The 24,000-nt window shown below is 48.3% G+C and overlaps 1 protein-coding gene across 1 annotated transcript in view; it reads left to right on the forward strand.

Moving 5' to 3' along the window:
• znf827 (zinc finger protein 827) overlaps nucleotides 1-24,000 on the forward strand; it is an 87,588-nt gene that overhangs the window by 23,801 nt on the left and 39,787 nt on the right. The window contains exons 2-5 of the mRNA XM_084188678.1: nucleotides 2,463-3,812; nucleotides 9,659-9,834; nucleotides 10,337-10,844; nucleotides 17,367-17,663. Of these exons, the coding sequence (XP_084044804.1) occupies nucleotides 2,463-3,812; nucleotides 9,659-9,834; nucleotides 10,337-10,844; nucleotides 17,367-17,663 (2,331 nt within the window). The remainder of the gene's footprint in view (nucleotides 1-2,462; nucleotides 3,813-9,658; nucleotides 9,835-10,336; nucleotides 10,845-17,366; nucleotides 17,664-24,000) is intronic.

The following is a 24,000-nucleotide window of genomic DNA, read 5'->3' on the forward strand; positions in this document are numbered from 1 at the left end:
CTGTAGCGTTAAGGCTAGCCTAGCGTCACTCGGCCTAGAGGTGTAGTGTTGCGTGGAGGAGCCTCGAGAGATCAACACTAAACCCACGAAGGAGAGCGAGAAAGATGGGGAGAGTTAGGGAAAAGAGAGGGGGAGGGCAGCAAAGGGCAAGAGATGAAGGGAGAGAGGGAGAAGGAGAGAAAGGGGAGGGTTCAAATTCATCCCCCTCTCTTTACCCCTCCACTGTGTACTCCTGAGACCTCGGGTCAGCAATCTAGCCATTTCCCGCTAACGACGTTACAGCCATTAGGGCCTGGCTGCGTTCTTTCTGGAGCATGTCACATGGACACGGGTCATGCCTCGCATACTTCTCCCCTCTGGCCCGGCTCAGGTGACTAAAAGCTTTCAGGGGGAGTGAACGGCAGCCTTGGAAAAACAGTAGGTCTTAGACCCGCTGACATTCTCTCTCACGCGCACGCTCTCGCTCTCTCTTTCTCTCCCTCTCTTTCTCTCTCTCTCCCTTTCTCCGCTTAATGGCATCTTAGGAAATGTAAGGAGGTGAAGGAAGTCACACACAAAGGGTGCGCGCGCACACACACACAGGAACTGTGGAAAAAAAGAGCGGTCAGGTCTGTGGTGTCCTGTCCTCCTATAAGTGTACAACATCTTATTTTTCCTGCCCTAACCTCTGCCACAGAGTGTGTGTGTGTGTCCTGACTCCTGTGTGTGAGAGATGGAGTGTGTGCTAGTGTCCCAGTGTGGTGGGTAGACCTGTAGCTGTGCATGTACACTCGGTTAGAGCGGTCGGGCCACGGTTGCGGTCACCTCTCTGGCCCATAGTCGGTGACGACCAGACCAGATGTGAGCTGACTCTAATGATCCCTGCGGGTCACCGGGCGGGGTTGCCGAGGCAACCGCTTTCCCCTCTGCCTGTAAACAGAGAAGCAACCCACCAGTGTTCTTATATAGGGTCGTCAGGGTGAAGACTAGCCTTGATGTGTGTGAGCGAGAGAGAAGAGAGCTCAAATGATGTTGTGTGTGGAGAGGAGAGATTGTGTATCAGTGTACGAGTGTCATGGCTTCTTCTGACCTTTTGTTGTTGTTCCCGCTCTCTGTTTTCTTCGGTTGATGCTCCATGGGTTAATTTTTTTAGTTGAAGCCTCTGTACTGTAGTGGTGGGTGGTGGGTGGGGGGGTCAGTAAAGTTTTGACATTTTCTTCGCCCAGGCTTGTTGCTTTTTGACATATTTGTATGGAAAGGGGTTAATATGTATCAGGAATACTCACTTTCTTTTGTTCGCCCTTGTCTGGCAAGCTGTAATGTTTTGCTTATGAATATTGATACACCAAGTGTATATTAATGACCCTGGGTGACCTTAACCCTATCCTTATTGGCTCCCTGGTGGGATCTGCATCGTCATGAATATTCAACAGGCTCTGTAACCTCCATTACCCTAATCTTTGCTGTCTAGCCTCCCAGAAGGTCCTGTCGTCATGGTAACCCCGTTACTAGACTCCTTAGGAAAAAAAATTTGACCCTGTGAAAAAAAAATATGTTGAAAATAAAGGATTGAAAAATCATCTAAGTTATTTTATCTACCGTTGCTGGCGATTCTCAGTGCTGAGAGAAAGGCTTGGGGAAAGCTGGTGGATTTTGTTGCATTAAAGCTCCTTGGATTTTCAGTGTTATTATGCTTTTCTTCAGTCATTGCGAAGGCAGTGAGTTACCCCTTGCTGAGAGCGCCGACGTCTATTTGGTATCTTTAATAGGCTGTTCCCTTTGTACTTAGCTGGTAAATGGAATTGAGAGTGCTCACTTGCGATAAGGAAGTGTCAGAATGAGTATATAGTGTAGTAGTCTGGCTCACTTTGTAATCCAGGGGACAGGTGACTGCTGATTGTTGACTTACATCGTCAAACCTCAAGTCAAGGCTGTTCAATTCAATGCCTCCTAGATTGTCATTTAATGATGCACTCTCAAACCTTTGTATAATTTTTGCCAGTAGTTTTGAAATTGGTTCTTAAGAGCCAAAGGTGGTCCCCATTTTTTTTGTGTACTGCGTCATCAAATTGTGTACTACGTCGTCCATTTCGTATGATATGTTACGTCCTGCAATTTTATTGTAATTTGTTTTGTGCAATTTGTACTATATGTTACAAATGTATTGTGCTTAAGATCCTGGAGTTCATCTTTAATGACAAAATCTGGTCCTTTCCTGGGTAATGTTCATTAGGGAACACTGTAGCAAAACGTTGTAGAACAGAAAAAACGAAAACAAGTGTTTTCAAATTGGATAAGTTCAGGTAGCACCTCCCCGTTTCCCTCCGTTTATGACCCAATGAACATGACCCTGGTTTGTCCTCAGCTCTGGTCATGATGATCCCTTTCTCCCTGTTTCCATCTCAGTAAAACATCTCTCTTTTCCTCTCACCAAACTTTTCCCTAAACGTCTCATCTTCTTCTTCTCTTCTTCTCTCCTGTAGATGTGGACAGCGTCGAGGAGGGTGGGCCCGACGGGGGCTGCTGTCCCGTGGAGGAGGACGGCGGTGGTGGCTGGTACGGGAACGCCTCCGACACGCGCTCCGAGTCGTCGTACGGCGGCGACATCCATGACGACCATGAGCTGTTCCTCCGCGGGGGCTCCTCCCCCACCCCCTCCCCAGACCGACCTCCGGAACACCCCGACACGTCGACCGAGAGTTCCCTGGGGGGCTGCCCTACGCCTGTTCACAGCCACCACCACCACCACCACCGGGCCTCCCTGGAGCTCCTGAGCCTGGGGGTGGACGGAGGGGTGTTCTCTGCCCAGGATACCCTTTCCTCCGTGGTGTCCTCTCTCTATGGAGAGGCTGCCTCCGAGGCCCTGGGGAAACCCCTGAGCAGTAACCTGCGGCGTCTCCTAGAGGCTGGGTCGTTGAAGCTGGATGGGGAACTTCTGGGGAGAGTGAGAGGTGGGGGAGGGGGAGGGGAGTCACCCCCTATAGGCTTAGCCCCAGCCCTGACCCTCTCCCCCTCCTCCCATCATGCTCAGCAGCTAAGTGCCCTCGCACGAAAACTGGCGGCCAATAACAACAACAACAACAGTGGAGGCTCCGCCTCGGTCTCGCCTGCCTCTATTGCCATGTCGACCACCGCCATCAAGCAGGAGCCCTGCGACCCCTTCGCCTCGGTGGTCGCCCCGAGCAACGGCGCCGGCTTCGTGTGGGTGGGAGTGGCCGGCGACGGGAAGTGGCCCCCGGCGGGTTGTTCCGCCTCTGGCGGCGGGTCCAGCCTATCACCGGACTCCGCCATCCAGAAGCTGAAAGCGGCAGCCAACGCGGTTTTACAGGACAAGAACGCCACCGTAGCGGCCTCATCTACCTCCTCTTCCTCATCCTCTTGCTCCACAGTACCCACCCTGGGAGGAGGAGGGAGCCGGGGAGGAACGGACGACTCGGTACGCTTCGATGCCTTCACCTCCCCCTTCAGCCCTCAGTCGGCCAGCTCCACGCTAGCCGCCCTGTCCAAGAAGGTGAGCGAGCGCTCTCATACCTCCTCATCATCAGACCACCAACACCAACCCTCCCCCGGCTCCTCCTTCCTCTCCCTGGTCTCCATGACTTCCTCAGCTGCGCTCCTCAAGGAGGTGGCGGCCCGGGCGGCAGGGAACCTCCTTGCTGATAAGATGGAATCCCCGCTGGGAGCCCCAGCAGGAGGAGGGGCCCACCAGGAGGACATCAAGCCCCTGCTGGACAGGAACCAGAATGCAGGGACCCCCACAGGGCCCCAGAGCACCATGGACCTGCTGCTGCCCTCCACCCCCAAGGGAAGGGCCAAACCCAGCAGCCAAGCAGGTAGGCTAACCCACCCTGACCCTCCACATTTTCTTCCTGAGGTGGCATTTGTTGTCTATAAGCCTTATGGTGAGTTTTTGGATATACAGTAGCTAGCTACATTCAGATTTTTTGCAGTTTGGGAAATGTAATAGTGCGTTTATCAAGATATTATGTCAGCTACATTTTGTTGTCTTTGTGACAAGGTCAGAAACATTGGAACATTGTGACATACAAAGTGCCCCTATCCATCAATCCCAGAAGGTCTGTTTCTCTAGCAAGGTTTTATACAACAACGAACCGTTGTGGAAGACCTTCCCACCCCCAGGTTGAACAGAATAACAACAGTCGATTTTTTTTCATTTCAATCAGTTATTTCACCTTGCATTTTTAAAGGTTGTTTGTCAGTACTAGTTTATTTCACCTTGCACATCCTGAACTGTCCTCTATAAAGAGATGTGATAGTTCATTGCCTCAGATATCAAATCCTCTTCAGCTTTTCAACTTGATTTGAAACCATCTTTTACAGATATTCTCCAAGCTTCTGCTTATTATATGGAATTAAAGCTAGTCGCTAAGCGAATGTCCTAATATGTTTAATCCCTTTATATTACACTATACAGTGGGGGAAAAAAGTATTTAGTCAGCCACCAATTGTGCAAGTTCTCCCACTTAAAAAGATGAGAGAGGCCTGTAATTTTCATCATAGGTACACGTCAACTATGACAGACAAAATGAGGAGAAAAAATCCAGAAAATCACATTGTAGGATTTTTTATGAATTTATTTGCAAATGATGGTGGAAAATAAGTATTTGGTCAATAACAAAAGTTTCTCAATACTTTGTTATAAACCCTTTGTTGGCAATGACACAGGTCAAACGTTTTCTGTAAGTCTTCACAAGGTTTTCACACACGGTTGCTGGTATTTTGGCCCATTCCTCCATGCAGATCTCCTCTAGAGCAGTGATGTTTTGGGGCTGTCGCTGGGCAACACAGACTTTCAACTCCCTCCAAAGATTTTCTATGGGGTTGAGATCTGGAGACTGGCTAGGCCACTCCAGGACCTTGAAATGCTTCTTACGAAGCCACTCCTTCGTTGCCCGGGCGGTGTGTTTGGGATCATTGTCATGCTGAAAGACCCAGCCACGTTTCATCTTCAATGCCCTTGCTGATGGAAGGAGGTTTTCACTCAAAATCTCACGATACATGGCCCCATTCATTCTTTCCTTTACACGGATCAGTCGTCCTGGTGCCTTTGCAGAAAACAGCCCCAAAGCATGATGTTTCCACCCCCATGCTTCACAGTAGGTATGGTGTTCTTTGGATGCAACTCAGCATTCTTTGTCCTCCAAACACGACGAGTTGAGTTTTTACCAAAAAGTTCTATTTTGGTTTCATCTGACCATATGACATTCTCCCAATCCTCTTCTGGATCATCCAAATGCACTCTAGCAAACTTCAGACGGGCCTGGACATGTACTGGCTTAAGCAGCGGGACACGTCTGGCACTGCAGGATTTGAGACCCTGGCGGCGTAGTGTGTTACTAATGGTAGGCTTTGTTACTTTGGTCCCAGCTCTCTGCAGGTCATTCACTAGGTCCCCCCGTGTGGTTCTGGGATTTTTGCTCACCGTTCTTGGGATCATTTTGAGCCCACGGGGTGAGATCTTGCGTGGATTCCCAGATCGAGGGAGATTATCAGTGGTCTTGTATGTCTTCCATTTCCTAATAATTGCTCCCACAGTTGATTTCTTCAAACCAAGCTGCTTACCTAATGCAGATTCAGTCTTCCCAGCCTGGTGCAGGTCTACAATTTTGTTTCTTGTGTCCTTTGACAGCTCTTTGGTCTTGGCCATAGTGGAGTTTGGAGTGTGACTGTTTGAGGTTGTGGACAGGTGTCTTTTATACTGATAACAAGTTCAAACAGGTGCCATTAATACAGGTAACGAGTGGAGGACAGAGGAGCCTCTTAAAGAAGAAGTTACAGGTCTGTGAGAGCCAGAAATCTTGCTTGTTTGTAGGTGACCAAATACTTATTTTCCACCATAATTTGCAAATAAATTCATTAAAAATCCTACAATGTGAATTTCTGGGAAAAAAAATCTCAATTTGTCTGTCATAGTTGACGTGGACCTATGATGAATATTACAGGCCTCTCATCTTTTTAAGTGGGAGAACTTGCACAATTGGTGGTTGACAAAATATTTTTTTCCCCCACTGTATAAGGACATACACATTTTATTTATTGTATTACGGATGCCCCACTTCACATAAACAAATTATAAATAAATTGAGCGTTTTTTAAAATGTATTTTATTAATAAGAAATGATTATTTTAAACTATTATTTTTGACAAATTGAATGATTTGCGTCACAATTGTAGTGGTAGGGATTCGGTTCAATCGCGGTGAATCGAATCATGCGAATCAAAATAATAATTTGTGAACCGTGAACAGTAAAATAAAAAATGTAGTAGTCTTCCTTTTGGATTATGTCGCTGAAAAACGTGTTTTGTAGATACTTTAAGTTGATTTGGACAGCTAGTCAGTAGTCAGAATGCAGTGAACTCTTCTAAGGTAAGATAAATGACTAAACTAGAATAGGTACATTTCCTGAAGAAAATGTGTGTGCTTGCTTCAGCTGTCAAAAAATATTGAAGAATTCAAGCTAAATAGAAGCTGAAGCAGTTCAATATAGTAAGAATAGGTCTGATTACTTTAGTTGAATGCTATATATTTCAGCTATCACATCAATTATGAACAATTTGTAGGGTCCCCTGACTGGGACTCAAACCCTGGTCCCTGTGACTGTCATAATAAAATGGCTAAAATCTCTTGGTGAGGTCTCTAGGTTTGTATTTATTTTATTAATGTATTTTTTAAATTTTCGCTCGCTCACCCCACTTTTTAGAGAGCGAGAATCCCCTCCCCGTCTTGCCTGAGTCTGGGAAAAGGTTTGTGGGCCTGGCAGGGGGTCCAAACTAGACCGTTTGCCCTCGGATCTGCAGTCTGCCAAAGAGGGCCGGCAGTGTGTGCTCTCAGCACAGTAGGAACCGGGTGTCCATATCCATCTCTGTTCTGCAGACGCTTCTGGCTCCAACAACCTCCTTTTACCAGTCAACTCTGTACAGACTGGTGGAGGTTGGAGCCAGAGGAGTCTGCAGTCAGAGCCTTCTCCTCAGATCAGCATTCAGCAGATTCCCAGCCAAACACAATCCCATCAGAGTTTACACTGGGCAAGTGCAGAACAGACTATGGGAGGTACACAGTACTACATAGAGCCATGGCTACAGGGAACTCTATTCCACATCAGGTAACTGATGCAAGCAGTAGAATCAGATTTAAAAAACAGATATAAAGAAACCTTGTGGAACAGCAGGGACTGTGAAGAGACCCACACACACACAGACACACGCATACACATACTAACTCACTCACTCTGCACACACATACACATGGATTTTGTGTTGTAGATATGTGGTAGTAGAGTAGTGGCCTGAGGGCACACTTAATGTGTTGTGAAAAGTGTTATGAAATGTAATATTTGTAATTGTATATAACCGCCTTAATGTTGCTGGACCCCAGGAAGAGTAGCTAATGGGGATCCTTAATAAATACAAAATACAATACCCACACGCACGTACACACACACAACCCTCTCTCTCCTCTCTCTCTCTCTCTCTCTCAAAATGAGCAGCCTTTAGTGAGAACAGTGGAGTGTGTTCCAGGTGAGATGGATGGGCACTTTTGAAGGATTGTGTCGTAACCCTTTAGCCGACTCTAAAATGGCTGGATCAAATTGACTTGAGACAGATGAGAGGGAGAGAGGCAGTCGATGTAATATTCTGTGATCTGCATGTTAAAAAGGGTTGTTGGCGGTAACCTGCAGCCGTCAAGGTCGCAGTGGAATGCTGTACAAATGCAGGTACTTGTCTGGTGGCCAGACTGAAAAAAACATGCCCTTGGTTATTGATTGTCCGGTTTTGTTTTATTGCAGTTGGCTGGTCTGGTATGAAATTGTTACACATTTAGCCTATATTTAGTTTTACTAAATATTTCTTGATAATTGATCTTGATTACACTGGAGAGGAAAATAATACGCTGACGTACTGACCACTTAAAATAATACGCTATCTGACGTACTCACCACTTAAAATAATACGCTATCTGACGTACTGTCCACTTAAAATAATACGCTATCTGACGTACTCACCACGTAAAATAATACGCTATCTGACGTACTCACCACGTAAAATAATACGCTATCTGACGTACTTACTACTTAAAATAATACGCTATCTGACATACTCACCACTTAAAATAATACGCTATCTGACGTACTCACCACTTAAAATAATACGCTATCTGACGTACTCACCACTTAAAATAATACGCTATCTGACGTACTTACTACTTAAAATAATACGCTATCTGACGTACTGTCCACTTAAAATAATACGCTATCTGACGTACTGTCCACTTAAAATAATATGCTATCTGACGTACTCACCACGTAAAATGATACGCTTTCTGACGTACTCACCACTTAAAATAATACGCTATCTGACGTACTGACCACTTAAACGCTGCTCCATCTTTTTTCCTTCTCCTCCAATGAGCAAGGAGTCCATGGTTATCTCCTCCCCTCTCCTCCTCCTCTCCCTCCCTCTACCTCTCCTCCTCCCCCACCACTTCTCTTCTCTCCCTCGCTCCAGTCTGTTGGGCCGCAGATGGCAGTTTATTGTTGCAAATAGGCAGTCTCGAGGTTTTACACCCGGGGTCAATGAATGGCTGAGCGCTGTAATTTCACCAAACACTGATTACCAGATGTTTTTCAAGGAACAGGAGCAGAATACTTATGAAGCCATCGATGACAGGCCCGTGGTGAATTTGTAATGCAATCATGGCGCATCCTAATAAGCCCAATTAAACGCCGTAATAGAGGCCGGATATGAAGCCAACAACAATAATCGAGATAATAAAACAGTAAGTTTTACTTATTTTGTTCCCAGACAGGCAGCAAACGATGGCAGGCTTTGTCGAACGTTGAACGTTTTCAGCTTGAGGTGTCTGGAGGTCGTGTCTAACCTAGTAGAGGTGTGGTAATCGTAACAAAGTCAGTTGCACCTTAGAGAGGCTCCATAGTATGTAACTCTTCTCTGGAAAGGAAGGAATGGACGAGTGATGGGGGGAAAAAATCTATACAGTTACATATTTCAAAATTATGCCAAAACTAAGGTATTTTTCATCCTATAGCTTGTTCTCCATGTTCTTTTTAAATGGGGAGCCAAGATGTTTTCAGCACTTTTATTGTCCTGACTGATCAAAACTCGTTTTCTCATGACTCTCTCTTGTCTCTCTGCAGCAGTGAGTAATATGTTTGGAACATCGCAATAATATCACAGTATGAAATCGCAATACACATAGAATCGTGAGAATCGCAATACATATCGTATCGGCACCTATCGTATCGTGAAGTCCCAGGCAATTCCCAGCCCTAGAAATGGACTTGTTCCAATACTTCAGAAATGCATCCTTCACCTTCCTAGCTTCCTTCTTTTTCTTCCTTGAAGTAATCACAGATCTGACATGGGCTGGATTGGTGAAAGCTACAAAGTGGAAACCTTACTTACACCTTACCAATCACTTATAGATCGGATAGGTGTACTGACATCATGCAAACGAGGAAGGAATGATGCGTTGCTTAAGTATTCATTCAGGGCACTGTATGAACTAAATTACATGTGTTTTTACTGAGCTGCCCTTCTTGGCCAGGTATCCCTTGGTAAATAATTATTCTGACCTCACTGGAACTTCCTGGTTAAATAAATAAATGTCTCATCCCCTCTTTTTCCTCTACTCTCCCAGGTTCCCCGGGGGAGGACGGAGGGAAACCATTCCAGTGTCCGGTGTGTGGCCTGGTCATCAAGAGGAAGAGCTACTGGAAGAGACACATGGTGATCCACACCGGCCTGAAGAGTCACCAGTGTCCCCTGTGCCCCTTCCGCTGCGCCCGCAAAGACAATCTCAAGTCCCACATGAAGGTGAGATGGTGGGAGCCTGTGATGACTCCTTTGACCTTTGACCTGTAACCTCGTAGTGTTATCCATCCCCTGAGGTCATAATAGGAGTGGAAGTGCTGCTAATGCTACTAATTGCTGAAAGGGAGGGAGGTGCTCTAGTCAGTCACCTCTAGTGTAGTGGGTAACATGCCTCAAATGATACTGTAGTTAGTAGACTAAAACCAGAAGGGGTTTTAACAAGACCGAGAAGCTCCAGGTGTTGAGGGAATCCTTATTGTTTTACGCTCTTATTTAATCTCTTTTACTCATTTTATTTCAATTATTTATTTGCATAGGGACAGATACAATTAGCCTAACATTGACACACGTTGAATGTACAACAGTCAGATGCATTGCTCCATTGTACCTTACGCAAATGTTCAGTGCTTGTCCCCAAGTGAGCATCATTGCTTTGACTGTTGTTGCAGTGACAATGCGCAGGTAGCCCCCCCCCCCCCCCACTCATCCTATCCCTGTATCCCAGGTCCACCAGCATCAGGACCGGGGCGAGACGTTCCAGTGCGAACTTTGCCCTTTCACCTCCTCGCGACACTTCAGCCTCAAGCTCCACATGCGCTGCCACCAGCACTTCCCCCGCTCCGGGTCTGCCTCCGACGGGGTCAAGGTCAAGGAAGAGGCCACCACGGACACGGAGGGCGAGGGGTCACTCATGGGTGACTACAACCCCGGGGAGTCCCCTCTCCAGTCGGACGCAGGGAACCAGAGCTCCCCTGGAGTCTCCAGCCACCACGTCTTTATAAAAGAAGAGCCCCAGGAGAGGGAGCTGTCGGTGCTTTCGCCCTTCACTCTCTGCAGGGACAGGGAGAGGGAGCGTCCTGGTAGTAGTGGCAACTCCCTGGACCTCTCTATGGGGGGAGTCGGCTTGGGGGTGGGGGTTCGGTCCAGTCCTGGTGGAGGTCCAACGGCGGCGTCCCTCTTCAGCCCGGACATCACCACCAAGACAGCCACCGACCTGCTCATGAAGCTCTCAGGTAACCATGACAACAACACCCATCTAATGGACACCCAATCCAACACCTATTCATCACTGACGAGATTTCACAAAAGGTTTATATAAACGTTAGACTGGTGGTCAACTTTTGATGGCCATTTCAGGACTTTTGAGCATCTTAGCATATTTCTTAGGGTTTCATCATGAATGTTAATGAACTTCAACTCATCCATCCAATAACCCCAACACTCCCTTTGCCTCTCCAATAACCTCATCAACAACAAACATGCTATCGTTAGCTATAATAACACTAGGTATCATATCAGGTTTGTTGAGATGCATTCCACCGTGTTGTGACTGTCAAAGGATCAGTTACTTTGAGACAATGGCTGAAGATTGATGGGGAAAAGTGTGCCCAGGGTTGGGTGGCAAGGTCGGGGTTGAGGCTGCCACTCTAACTCCTAATGCCATTTAATTAAATTGAGATCTCCTGAATGAGGGGATGCGAAGGGAGGAGGGGGAGGGGGGGAACCCTCGGAACATTAGATTAATTAAAAATGTATGCATAATTCATAATTTGAAATGATTAGCACCCTTAACTTCTGCTCTGTGACCCTGGCTAGGATGCGGCGTGCGATGTGCGTCGTGGAGAGACTGGGCAGGTTTAGTTAACCCCTCCCCCTCCAGTTCGGCTCCGTGCCGGTGCCCCCCGGGTGCCAGTCGCACTTCACTCCCAGACTTCGCAATCAAGCCAGGAAAGTCCCAGAGGAGAGAGAGCCAAGATGGCTTCTTCTCTCACAATGTCAGCCCAGTGTAGTGGCGGACGGTTGGCGGACATCTTAGTTCAAGGGCGGCGTCATTCATGCAGTACCAGAGAGAATGTCACACTTTTTTTTTAAGGAGAGGATAGAAGTGGACTTGAGTGATGATTGAATGAACAATGATGTTTTAATAGAATACTAGTCCTTTTGATTACCGAGGGCTTTCATGATCATCTCTGTAGCGCGGTTGGTAAAAAAGAGAGGGGGGGGTGGGTTGGACCCAAAGCTTTACTCAGATCTTTTGCACTCTTAGCTGGGCCATATAGCAGACAGGGAGGGGAGAGAGGAGGCGAAAGGGATGGGGGAGAGGGGTACAGCTTCTTCTCAGGGGAACCTCGACACTCTTTCTTTTGACCTCCCTGCCAAGCGCGATTGAGTGTGTACACGCGGCAGCTCATCGCTCCTGATTTACCACTGCTGTCACAGTGCCTGTCTCAATCCCACAAGGGCTGGAAGAGAGAGGGGGCGAGGGGGTGGAGGATGGAGAGAAGGGCTGAAAGGGAGAGGGGGTGGAGGATGGAGAGAAGGGCTGAAAGGGAGAGAGGGAGAGAGGGTGGAGGATGGAGAGAGGGCTGTAAGGGAGAGGGGGAGAGAGGGTGGAGGATGGAGAGAAGGGGTGGGAGAGGGGGTGGAGGATGGAGAGAGAGGGGGGTGGAGGATGGAGAGAAGGGGTGTAAGGAGGAGGGGGTGGAGGATGGAGAGAAGGGGTGTAAGAGAGGGAGAGGGGGTGGAGGATGGAGAGAAGAGGTGTAAGAGGGAGGTGGTGGAGGATGGAGAGAGGGGGAGAGGGTGTAGGGGAGAGGGGCTGGAGGATGGAGAGGGGCTGTAAGAGAGGGGGGAGAGGGGCTGGAGGATGGAGAGAGGCTATAAGAGAGAGGGGGAGAGGGGCTGTAAGAGAGGGGGGAGAGGGGCTGGAGGATGGAGAGAGGCTGTAAGAGAGAGGGGGAGAGGGGCTGTAAGAGAGGGGGGAGAGGGGCTGGAGGATGGAGAGAGGCTGTAAGAGAGAGGGGGGAGAGGGGCTGGATGATGGAGAGAGGCTATAAGAGAGAGGGGGAGAGGGGATGGAGGAAGGGGGTGGATAAAAAGACAGGGAGAGATAAAATAAATAGCTAGATAAAGTGACAGACAGACAGCAAGGGAGAGAGAAGGAGAGGGAGGAAAAAAAGAGTTCCATCTGACTGAGTTCCCCAGGCATAAAGAAGCCAGTGAACTCTTTCTGACCTCTGACCCTGCTTCTCCTCTGGGTGTTACGACCAATCCCCTTTGATTTCTCCCCTGCACAGCAACGCTGACACAACCGACAGCCTACCCAGTGTGATCCTCCACATTCTGATTTGAGAGATGAAAGATGAAAGTCCGCGGAGGTACTTTGAAATGTGTGGATGGTGTCCGGTTAGGACGCTACTCGCAGGACCCCTCAGACGGGTAATAATGGCAGTCCCCGCTGCGACCCCGTTTGGCGGGGACAGCGAGCGTGACCCCGGGCTGGGTGTGAATAATTGGCACGCCGCTGAAGCAGGGGCTTGTGGGAGGAAGTGTCGTTGGTGCTGAGGGTGTCTTATTCATCTCAGAATAGAGAGAGAGAGAGAGAAAGAAAGAGAGAAAGCGTTGGATGCAGTGTTTGATGCAGTTGAAGGAGTATCTAAGTGATGTAGTATGTCTGTGTGTGTTTGCCTGTGTGCGAGTGTGCTTTTGCGTTCACACATTTTATACCCAACCAATATGTCTACGTAATATACTATAAGATATCCAGTCACCTGTTCTCGCATTCAAATCCTATTTAAGGTTCATCTGACAACACCTGTCTGGGTGGACAGACACAGAATGTTACAACCCGTTCTCAATGTCTTCTCAGCTCGACCACTAGACATGAACACAGTCGGTCAGCCAGCCAATACCTCTCAAATGTGAACTCTGGTCCATCCTCACTGCTGTCAGCCGTCAGTATCTACACTACACTGTCCAGCCCAGTACACACACTGTCAGCTATTGTTGCTGCCCTCCACTCCACCTGCCTGCCCATTGTCTGTGTGTTTCAGTGCGTCTGTCTATCTTTGTGTCCACCAGCCCCAGTGTGTATGTGCCCCTGTCCGTGTGTGTGTGTGTGTGTGTGTGTGTGTGTGTGCAGCCACCTCTTCCTCCTCTTCTGGAGAAAACAGGAGCCAATTGTTAGTGGGGGAGCAGGCCAGCGTGACAGAGGTGGAAAGCTAATGAAGTTATTTGACGGCCGGCCCGGCCATGGAGCGAGAGGTGAGGTGCATTGGACAAGCGTCTGGCAGAGAGACGGATGAGGCGAGAGGAAGGAAGCGTGGCTGGAGAGGAGAGAGACAATAGTAGAGAGAGGGAAGAGAGGAGAGGAGAGGGGAGGAGAGGGGAGGAGAGGAGGAGAGGAGGAGAGGAGAGGAGAGGAGAGGAGAGGAGAGGAGAGGGGGGGAGAGGGAGGAGAAGAGGAGAGGGAGGAGAGGAGGGAGAGGGGAGAGAGGAGGAGAGGAGGGAGAGGGGAGAGAGGAGGAGAGGAGAGGAGAGGAGAGGAGAGGAGAGGAGAGGAGAGGAGAGGAGAGGAGAGGAGAGGAGAGGAGAGCGAGGGGGGGAAAAGAAACGGCAGGTAGAGGGAGGAGAAAAAGGGACAAAAGTAGAATGAGAAAGCCAGACAGAGAGTCTGAGGTGGAGCGTGAAAAAGAGAGAGGGAGAGCAGTGTCCGGCTGGCTGGCTGGTGGCATGTCAGCAGGCCGTGATAACACAGAGACAGGCTGATAGCACCATCACCCCTGGGCCACAGACAGACAGAGACAGGATGAACCCTAGTGTACTACTACTACTAAACCCGATGGGAAAGCTGCCACTGAACCGCTACATTGGAGGCAGGCAAAGATGGATAGTCACTTCTCGACCAGAGGCAGTATAACTGCTATACACGACACGAGGCTGCCACGGATCAGATGCCCCCACCGATACATTGGCGGCAGGGATGGTATACATATTCATTCACACAGGCCAGGAAGAAATCTCTACTACACACGGGTGCCCCCGCCTGCTACACTGGCGGCAGAGATGGTATACATATTCTTTCACTCAGACCAGGCCAGCCAGAAAGCTTCTCATCACATCACCCAGAGATGGCTGTTGGTTATTTCCTCAACTCTGACCGATACACCGATTTGCATTTGGGGGAAGTTGGCGTGCTACAGAGAGTTAAAGTGTGTGCATAGTCAAAGTACTGTAATTCGACTTCTGTCATTTTCTTTGGGTGAAATAAACCTAAGCACAGCGCACCACTATCATGAATGACAGCTTAAGCTATGGTGGTTGGTACTAGTAGTAGTAGTAGTAGTAGTAGTAGTAGTAGTAGTAGTGGATGTAGTAGTAGTGGATGCAGTAGTAGTCGTGGATGTATCAGTAGTAGTAGTAGTAGTAGTAGTAGTAGTAGTAGTAGTAGTAGTAGTAGTAGTAGTAGAAGAGCGTGGCGCAGTTGGTAAGAGTGTGGCGCTAGCAATGTCAGAGTCATGGGTTTGATTGCCGCAGGGAAAAAGCATCTGCTAAATGGAATAGTTACGGTACGCTACACTTGTTCGTTTTTTGTGTTACTCCACTTCCCGACTGGATAAATAAAAACATCCTCAGATTAGGCTACTAAATAATTGAGTGGTCTCCGTATCTCAGATTGGGAGAGTTGAAATACGCTGCTATTTATAGGGCCCAGCAGAAAGGTCACTGGAGTGGAGGGACTTTTGTGTGTGTAAGCACCGCGTCCACGGCGTCTTGAGGGTTGTGTTTGTTCCGGTGGAGTGCGGTCAGGGTGGGGGTGTGAAAGTGCAAGTCGTCTGCAATAGAGTTGGCGTGTATGTAGGCCTCGCCAGGGCCACAGTGAAGCCTGCTGTCCCTGTTTGATCCAACATGGCCTGAACACACTCTTAATTAGAGGACGTCCTTCCAGGTGTTGACCAGGTTATACTTAGCCTGTCCGCTGACATCCGACACACACACAAACACACACTCCACCACCGAGCCTGCCCGCTGACATCTGACAGTGTGACATTTCCAGCTGGTGGTGCTGCCGCGACCCCTAACCCCTTACGTGAAGGTCACTGTCCCCCCTTTGCAGGCCTCCCACTAGGCCTCATGCACCCCCTCCGCCCCCCCTACTACCAGCCAGGCTGGTGGAGGGTACTGTGGTGTGTGTGGCACAGCATGGGCGGTCTAGGTCTAGCAGGTCCACCCACAGGGTGCTTCTGTCAGTGTGGCTCCTGTCCTCTCGTACCTGAGCGCTCTGTCCCCCTCTGTCCCTCCGCCGTGCATCATCATTAATCAGATGGCCGGAGCTGACGCAGATTTATGACACGGGCGGGGGGGGTGGCCCCGCGGCAGGCCTGTGGCGGCCGGAGATGTTAGGTGTGATGGGAGGGTGAGGAGCAGGTGAGCAGGGGAGCTGATCTATGCTGGGGCCGGAGGAAACTGGACAGCCGTCAACCCAAAAGTGATAACCGACCCTAAGGTGTGTGTGTGAGAGGAGAGAGACAGCAGTGAGATATGGAGGAGAGTAAGAGAACCATGGCCACAAAGCATTGAGGCACCGTTGGCCCCTGTGTTTTCTTGGCGGCGATCAGAAGTTGCTCCATGTCTAATTATTAATTATTCATCTAAGGCGGGATTAGATGTGACCCAGTTTCCCTACAAACACACACACACACACACACCTAGGTGTATCTACACTCTGTAGATACAATTTAGTATCATCATCTGTGTATTAGCAAGCCTACCTTTGACTGTAGCATGTAGGTCTGTAACTCAATGGCTTTTTGGTGTGTGTGTGTGTGTGTGTGTGTGTGTGTGTGAGAGAGATGTAGAGAAAGAGAGAGATGTAGAGAAAGAGAACAGGAGGATTTGGTTAGAGATGCCCTGCGGACCTGGACAGAGTGAGAGAGTCAGTCATTAGGTCCTACCATCTGTGCTGGCCCACTGTGCCCCAGGATCCTAGGATTCACTGTTCACTGCTGGTCCAGACCAGGGACTTTCAGCTCTCTCTCAAAATAACAGACCGCTTACGAAACCTACTGTCATCCTCAATCTGATTTGTTCTCTCTCTCTCTCTCTCTCTCACACAGTGTGTGTGTGTGTGGTGTGTATGACTATGTTCCTGTGTGGTTTGAGGTACAAAATAAGAAGACAGAAGACTGTAGAATGCAGACACACGACCACGTGCTGTACCATGTGACCAGCGCTATGTTATTGCTGGGTTTATGTGATCAACTGCCACATGGAGAAAACCCCAGTTGAACCCTGCTCTTCTGCCACAGTCCACACTGTATCATTCCACAGATAGTTGAGGATCTCTCACAAACAACCCTCTTCAAACCCTCTATCTATCTTCCCTCTCGTTTCTCTTGACCCTCACCTCTCTCACCAATATGGCTTTTCCCCACCCTCCTTCCCCTCTCTCCTCTTTCATTTGTCCATGTGACCCCTCTCACTCTCACCTTTCCTCCTCTCTATCCTCTAACCTTCTATCTCTCTCTCTCTCTCTCTCTCTCTCTCTCTCTCTCTCTCTCTCTGTCTCTCTCTCTCTCTCTCTCTCTCTCTGTCTCTCTCTCTGTCTCTGTCTCTCTCTGTCTCTGTCTCTCTCTCTCTCTGTCTCTCTCTCTCTCTCTGTCTCTCTCTCTCTCTGTCTCTGTCTCTCTCTCTGTCTCTCTCTGTCTCTCTCTGTCTCTCTCTCTCTCTGTCTCTCTCTCTGTCTCTCTGTGTAGCGGCCAACCAGAAGGAAGCCCTGAAGGCTCCACAGTCCTTCCATCTGAAGCAGGAACCCCGGACCGAGGAGGAAGAGGTACGAAGGAGCCCCAGGAGCCAGCCCAGCTACTCCTCCTTCTACCAGGAGCATGGCGCGGCGCTGGGGGGCACGGGGCCAGCAGAGGTCACAGCAGACAGTGGGGGCCACAGGGGCCCCCTGAAGGGACGGGAGGGAAGCCCCATGGGGAACAAGAACAGTCTCCTCAGCCAGGACATCAACTTCAAGGTGGCGTCTGAGCTGCTGATGAAGCTGTCAGGTAAGGTAATGGGCTGTGTGGGTGGGTGAGGAGGTAGTGCGTGCGTTCAGGGTTAGAAGTGGGGTTTTGACAACACAATACACACATTCACAGCCAATTTTAATATAGTTGGTGTTTCTCTATATAGGATAGTGCAAGTTGAGATTGGATTGAATTCAAATGAGCTCCACAAACCTTAACTTGACCTATGTACTGACACGGCGTGCAAGTCTTTTTAATCTCTACTCAGTGAGCTAATAAAGAATTCACCCGTGTTGATCTGAAGATTGCAGAGAAAGGGTCGTCCTCAATCTATTCTGCTATTGATGGGGTCAACGTTGTACAGTTACAGTGCCTTAAATCAGCCAATAGTAATTCATCAGTGGAGAGGTCAAAGTTGACCCAGGTCACTGCCATATAAGGTCATGTGTAAAAGCATTGTATCTTTAGTCTATGACTCACCATAGAAAAGTAAAATGGAAGAGTTGTCAAAGGTGAGGTACAGGTGAAAACCATTGTACTGTGAACTGTTTATCTCTTTCACTGAGACCCAACACTCTATATTTTGGCTCCAAAGCCTTTGTGTTCTCCCATGGCAATATCCAGGTCAAAGTCCTCTCTCGACCCCTCCATTTTCTTTCTCCATCTCTTTATCTTTCTCTCCCTCCTGCGTATTCCTCTCCACTTCCATCTCTCTGTTTTTCTTTCTTTCTCTCTCTTTCCCTCCTGCCTTCTCCTCCAAGTTTTTGGGGTGGAAGATGGGTAGAAGGGTCAATTATTTTTCATGTTGTTCAGTCAATATCCTTTTCCCATCCTGTGGTCCCCCGTCCGAAACAAACCAATCGATGGCTGCTGGGTCCATCTCCAACGGTGCGCTACAGTGAATCTCAAACCTGCCCCCCTCTCACCCTCACCCCTCTCTCTGAAAACAGAGATGATGGAACCAAAGAAAGACAGAAAGAACACCCTGTCCTAAACTGTCTTCTAGTTTTACCATGTTTTCTGTGATTACTGCTGCAGTACAGGTTATGTCATACCATACGAGAGCCCCCTCTCACCCTCGACTATATGAAAAAGAACACCCTGTCCTAAACCGTGTGCTAGATTGAGCATGTTTCATGTTATTCGCTGCTCCGTAATTACAGTAGGCAATTACAGCGTGTTATAACGAAGGTATAACCTATCTGCTTGTTTTAGCTTCAGCTGAATGTACGGTCAAGTGTGTGGCACAGATCAAGTGTGTGTGTTGGGCATGTGTTTGTCCACCGTGTGAGAGCTGAGTGTCTCTCCGCTAATCAAGTGTCTAATTGGTTCTAGTGTGTCTGTGTGTAGCTTGTAGGTTGTGTGTGCTGTAGGTGTTGTGTTGGTGGTGGGTGGGTGTGTGTGTGATCTCTTGTTTATGTGTAATTCCATGCTCCGAGGGAACAGTACTGTGTGTGTGTGTGTATTTGTGCGTCCGTGTATTTGCTGCTGGGTGTGTGGTGTTACACAAAAGTTGGTAACAGTACAGTGATCTCTCAGCTCCATCCATCCCTGGCCTCTCATCTCATCCTGTACCAGCGTGTGTTTGATGGACACCTCACACACCAGCTGCCATTGTTCTGTTCTCTGGTTCTCTCTGGGTCGCCCAGTGTTCACAGTGAGTCATAGTCACTGCCTGGGAGCGCTGTTACACTACACTACATTACACTATACACCACACACACACTATACACTACACTACATTAGACTATACACCACACACACACACACACACTACACTACACGTGTGCAGCTCTGGTGTGTGTGTGTGTGCGTGCTTGACAGAGATGGTGAGTGTGTACGAGAGAGAGGGTGAGAGAGCGAGGGGAAGAGAGAGGAGGTGGGAAGTCTCTGAGTGATTCCTCCACTGTACTGCTGCTTGTCCTTTGTTCTGTTTCCCCACCTCTGGGCTGACATGCTCACCACACCACCACATCCTCCTTTAGCCTCCGCTAGCCTTCAGAGCCGAAGCCATTAGCCTGATAGCTTGTCAGTGTAGTTAACATTGGCCAGTTAGCCTGTTAGCCTTTGTCATTTAGCAGCATGCGCCTAGAAAAATGAAGGATTCTAGCTTGAATACTTCAAATCTCTTTCATTGTGCTCCTAAATTCCCCCCCCCCCCCCGGAGCTTAGTAGAGACAGTAGTGCCGTCATCCATCGTCATGACAACAGCAGCGAGGTCATCTAAGGGAGAGCGGGAGTAGGAGAAAAGGTTGTCTGGTGTGATGGCTGTGACAGTGAGTCTGGCCCCTCAGTCGGACGGCCTTGAGGTTAGAGAGAGGAACGGGGGAGGGTCAACTCCGTATGAGTCATCTGCGTCACACGGCCACAAGGTTCCAAGGACGTCTACTCCGTCACCTCTGACCCCTTGCCGAGGTCAACAAGGAGGTCAACTCCGGCGCAGAGAGGCGTGCTGTTGGCTGAAAGAAAGTCACATGGGTGTGATTGAGCACAGATTGAAAAACACTGGAGATCTTACAATAGATGGGGACAATAGATTGGTTAAATCGATTGTTACCAGAGAGGCTCCACCTTAAACCCACTAATATCGAATAGGCTAGATGTAATTAAATTACCAGACTAGTTCATTTTCAGTTGACCAAGGCAACCATCAGGAGAGATAGGAGGACTGTCATCGAAACTGGCCATTGTACTGTAGTGTGTTGCATCACTGCTTTAACTAGGTCACTTCTGTTTTTCGCGCTCTCTCTCTCTCGCTCCTTATCAAATGACGGTGGTGGCGGTAGCGGCCTCTCTCCACCCCCCACATCTGTTTTAAAACATGCTGTTAGCACGGTTAGCGTCTAGGGGCTAATTACAGTAGGGCTAAACAGTCCCCTGCGCTGCTGGCTAACGCCTGCTAGTGCCTGTTAGCAGATGGGTACTGGTATAGAGGGTACAGAAGGACATCAGGGGACCGGGAGGAGGGGGTGGGGGGGGTACAGTGCCCGAAGTGATACTTAGTGTCCCAGGCCGGCAGAGTGTGGTGACGATGTCCCTGCCACCCACTGTCCCTGAATCCATCTCCCCTTCTCACCCTACCATGGGTGTGAAATCACACCCTTCTTCTAGCAGTGAGCCTATTTCCGTCCCAATATAACCCCCTCCGTTTCGTCTTCCGTCGCCCCCAACGCCGAAAGTCATTACCTTGCTAATTAAGACGAGTGTACCTGACATGGCGTCCCAGTTGAGGGTGTGTGGTTAAAGTGATGTGGGCTGTAGTGGAACCTGAAGGCGTCTTGTCAAAGAGATTGGTCTGAGGGTTGGACTAGAGGATACACTCTCTCACACACATATACAGATCAGAATATTTAAAAGATTGTGGCATATCAAGAAGCTGATTAAAACAGCATGATCATTACACAGGTGCACCTTGTGCTGGGGACAATAAAAGGCCACTCCTAAATATATATATATTTTTCACATAACACAATGCCATAGATGTCTCAAGTTGAGGGCGCATGCAATTGGCATGCTGACTGTAGGAATGTCCACCAGAGCTGTTGCCAGAGAATTGAATGCCCAGAGCCAGGCAAGAGCAGAGTGGTCGTTTTAGAGAATTTGGCAGTACGTCCAACCGGCCTCCCAACCGCAGACCACGCCAGCCCAGGACTTCCACATCCGGCTGCTTCACCATCGTCTTAGACCAGCCACCCAGACAGCTGATGAAACTGAGAAGTATTACTGTCTAAAATAAACCCCTTTTGTGGGGAAAAACACATTCTGATTGGCGCCCCTGCCCAGTCATGTGAAATCCATAGTTTAGGGCCTAATTAATTTATTTCAATTGACTGATTTCCTTAAATGAACTGTGACTCAGTAAAATCGTTGAAATTGTTGCATGTTGCATTTATATTTTTGTTCAGTATATCCTGATGCTAAGCCTATTCCACTCTGCCTCAGTGCCCTGGCCTTGCCCTCTCTCTGCCCACCTCCCTTCCTGGTACATCTAGTCTTACAGTGGCAGTGATATCTTTAGGCACTCATCCCCTTAGGGACTATTGTGTCTTTGAACCCCCCCCCCCCCCCCCCCCCCCCCCTCTCTCTGTCTCTATCTCTCTCTATATATATCTGTCTCTCTCTGTCTTTGTGTGTGTGTGTGTGTAACAAACACACCACTCTCCCTTGGTCTCAGTGCAAGCGTTGCATCACAATTGTACTGAATTATTGAACGCTACAGTACCAGCAGATCTGGGAACAGATGTAGCAGCAGTATCACCCCTCCCGCTCCAGGCTGAATAAGAGGTAACTGGTCTAAGATCAGTCTCTGTCTGCTGCAGGCTAGGCTGCTGCTGCTGTTTCTCTCCCCAGCTGACACATTGTCTTCCACCACTGCAGCCTTTTGAAGCAGCTGAACTCTTCACCCCTTTCTGAGCAGGTCGCCCAGAGAGGGAGAGTGAGGGGATGAGAAAAAGAGAGAGAGGAGAGGATGTAATTTTATGACTCCTCCTCGTCTTATCCATCTCCTTCTCTCACTCACTCATCTTTCTCTCTCTCTCTCTCTCTCTCTCTCTCTCTCTCTCTCTCTCTCCCTCTCTCCCTCAGGGTCTTCCTCTCCCTGGCACTCTCCTCCTTTTTTTATCCTTTACTCTCATCCTCTCTTCCTCCCTCACTGCATCCATGTGTCTCTCCCAGCTCATCTCTGTATTCCCCCTCTGTCGATGCATCAAAGGTATACCTTGCAGTATGATAAGATAGCTTTGCATGTGTTGAATCAGTAATGGCGCGGTCTGGCTGTTAGCTATAGGGCTTTACTGCTAGCCAGAGTTGTCCTCTCCTCACCTATATACACGCACACAGTCAGACTGTCTGTACGTTCTGATTGGAGCAGACACCGAAGGTCAAAGGTGAACAGCAAAACAGAGCAGCCCACAAACCCCAGTCACTTCCATTGTCAGGTGAAAACAAACATATATTTGTCAGATTAAATATGACATGTACAGCGTATGTTTACGTTGGTGTATGTTAATATAACCTGATATTGAGAGAGGATTACAGTATACTAGATAGCATATGACTCTCTAAAGATACAGAATATCATGTAGCCTAAACACAATCCACACAATGTCAACATAATATACAGTGAGGGAAATCCCCTGCTGATTTTGTACGTTTGCCCACTGACAAAGAAATGATCAGTCTATAATTTTAATGGTAGGTTTATTTGAACAGTGAGAGACAGAATAACAACAAATCCAGAAAAACGCATGTAAAAAATGTTAAAAATTGATTTGCATTTTAATGAGGGAAATCTCAATCAGAAAGATTTCTGGCTCCCAGGTGTCTTTTATACAGGTAACGAGCTGAGATTAGGAGCACACTCTTAAAGGGAGTGCTCCTAATCTCAGTTTGTTACCTGTATAAAAGACACCTGTCCACAGAAGCAATCAATCAATCAGATTCCAAACTCTCCACCATGGCCAAGACCAAAGTGCTCTCCAAGGATGTCAGGGACAAGATTGTAGACCTACACAAGGCTGGAATGGGCTACAAGACCATCGCCAAGCAGCTTGGTGAGGAGGTGACAACAGTTGGTGCGATTATTCGCAAATGGAAGAAACACAAAATAACTGTCAATCTCCCTCGGCCTGGGGCTCCATGCAAGATCTCACCTCGTGGAGTTGCAATGATCATGAGAACGGTGAGGAATCAGCCCAGAACTACACGGGAGGATCTTGTCAATGATCTCAAGGCAGCTGGGACCATAGTCACCAAGAAAACAATTGGTAACACACTACGCCGTGAAGGACTGAAATCCTGCAGCACCCGCAAGGTCTCCCTGCTCAAGAAAGCACATACAGTGGGGAAAAAAAGTATTTAGTCAGCCACCAATTGTGCAAGTTCTCCCACTTAAAAAGATGAGAGAGGCCTGTAATTTTCATCATAGGTACACGTCAACTATGACAGACAAATTGAGGAAAAAATATCCAGAAAATCACATTGTAGGATTTTTTATGAATTTATTTGCAAATTATGGTGGAAAATAAGTATTTGGTCACCTACAAACAAGCAAGATTTCTGGCTCTCACAGACCTGTAACTTCTTCTTTAAGAGGCTCCTCTGTCCTCCACTCGTTACCTGTATTAATGGCACCTGTTTGAACTTGTTATCAGTATAAAAGACACCTGTCCACAACCTCAAACAGTCACACTCCAAACTCCACTATGGCCAAGACGAAAGAGCTTTCAAAGGACACCAGAAACAAAATTGTAGACCTGCACCAGGCTGGGAAGACTGAATCTGCAATAGGTAAGCAGCTTGGTTTGAAGAAATCAACTGTGGGAGCAATTATTAGGAAATGGAAGACATACAAGACCACTGATAATCTCCCTCGATC

The sequence above is a fragment of the Coregonus lavaretus genome, assembly GCF_964263955.1.
Source record: "Coregonus lavaretus genome assembly, contig: SUPER_35_unloc_1, whole genome shotgun sequence".
NCBI lineage: Eukaryota > Metazoa > Chordata > Actinopteri > Salmoniformes > Salmonidae > Coregonus > Coregonus lavaretus.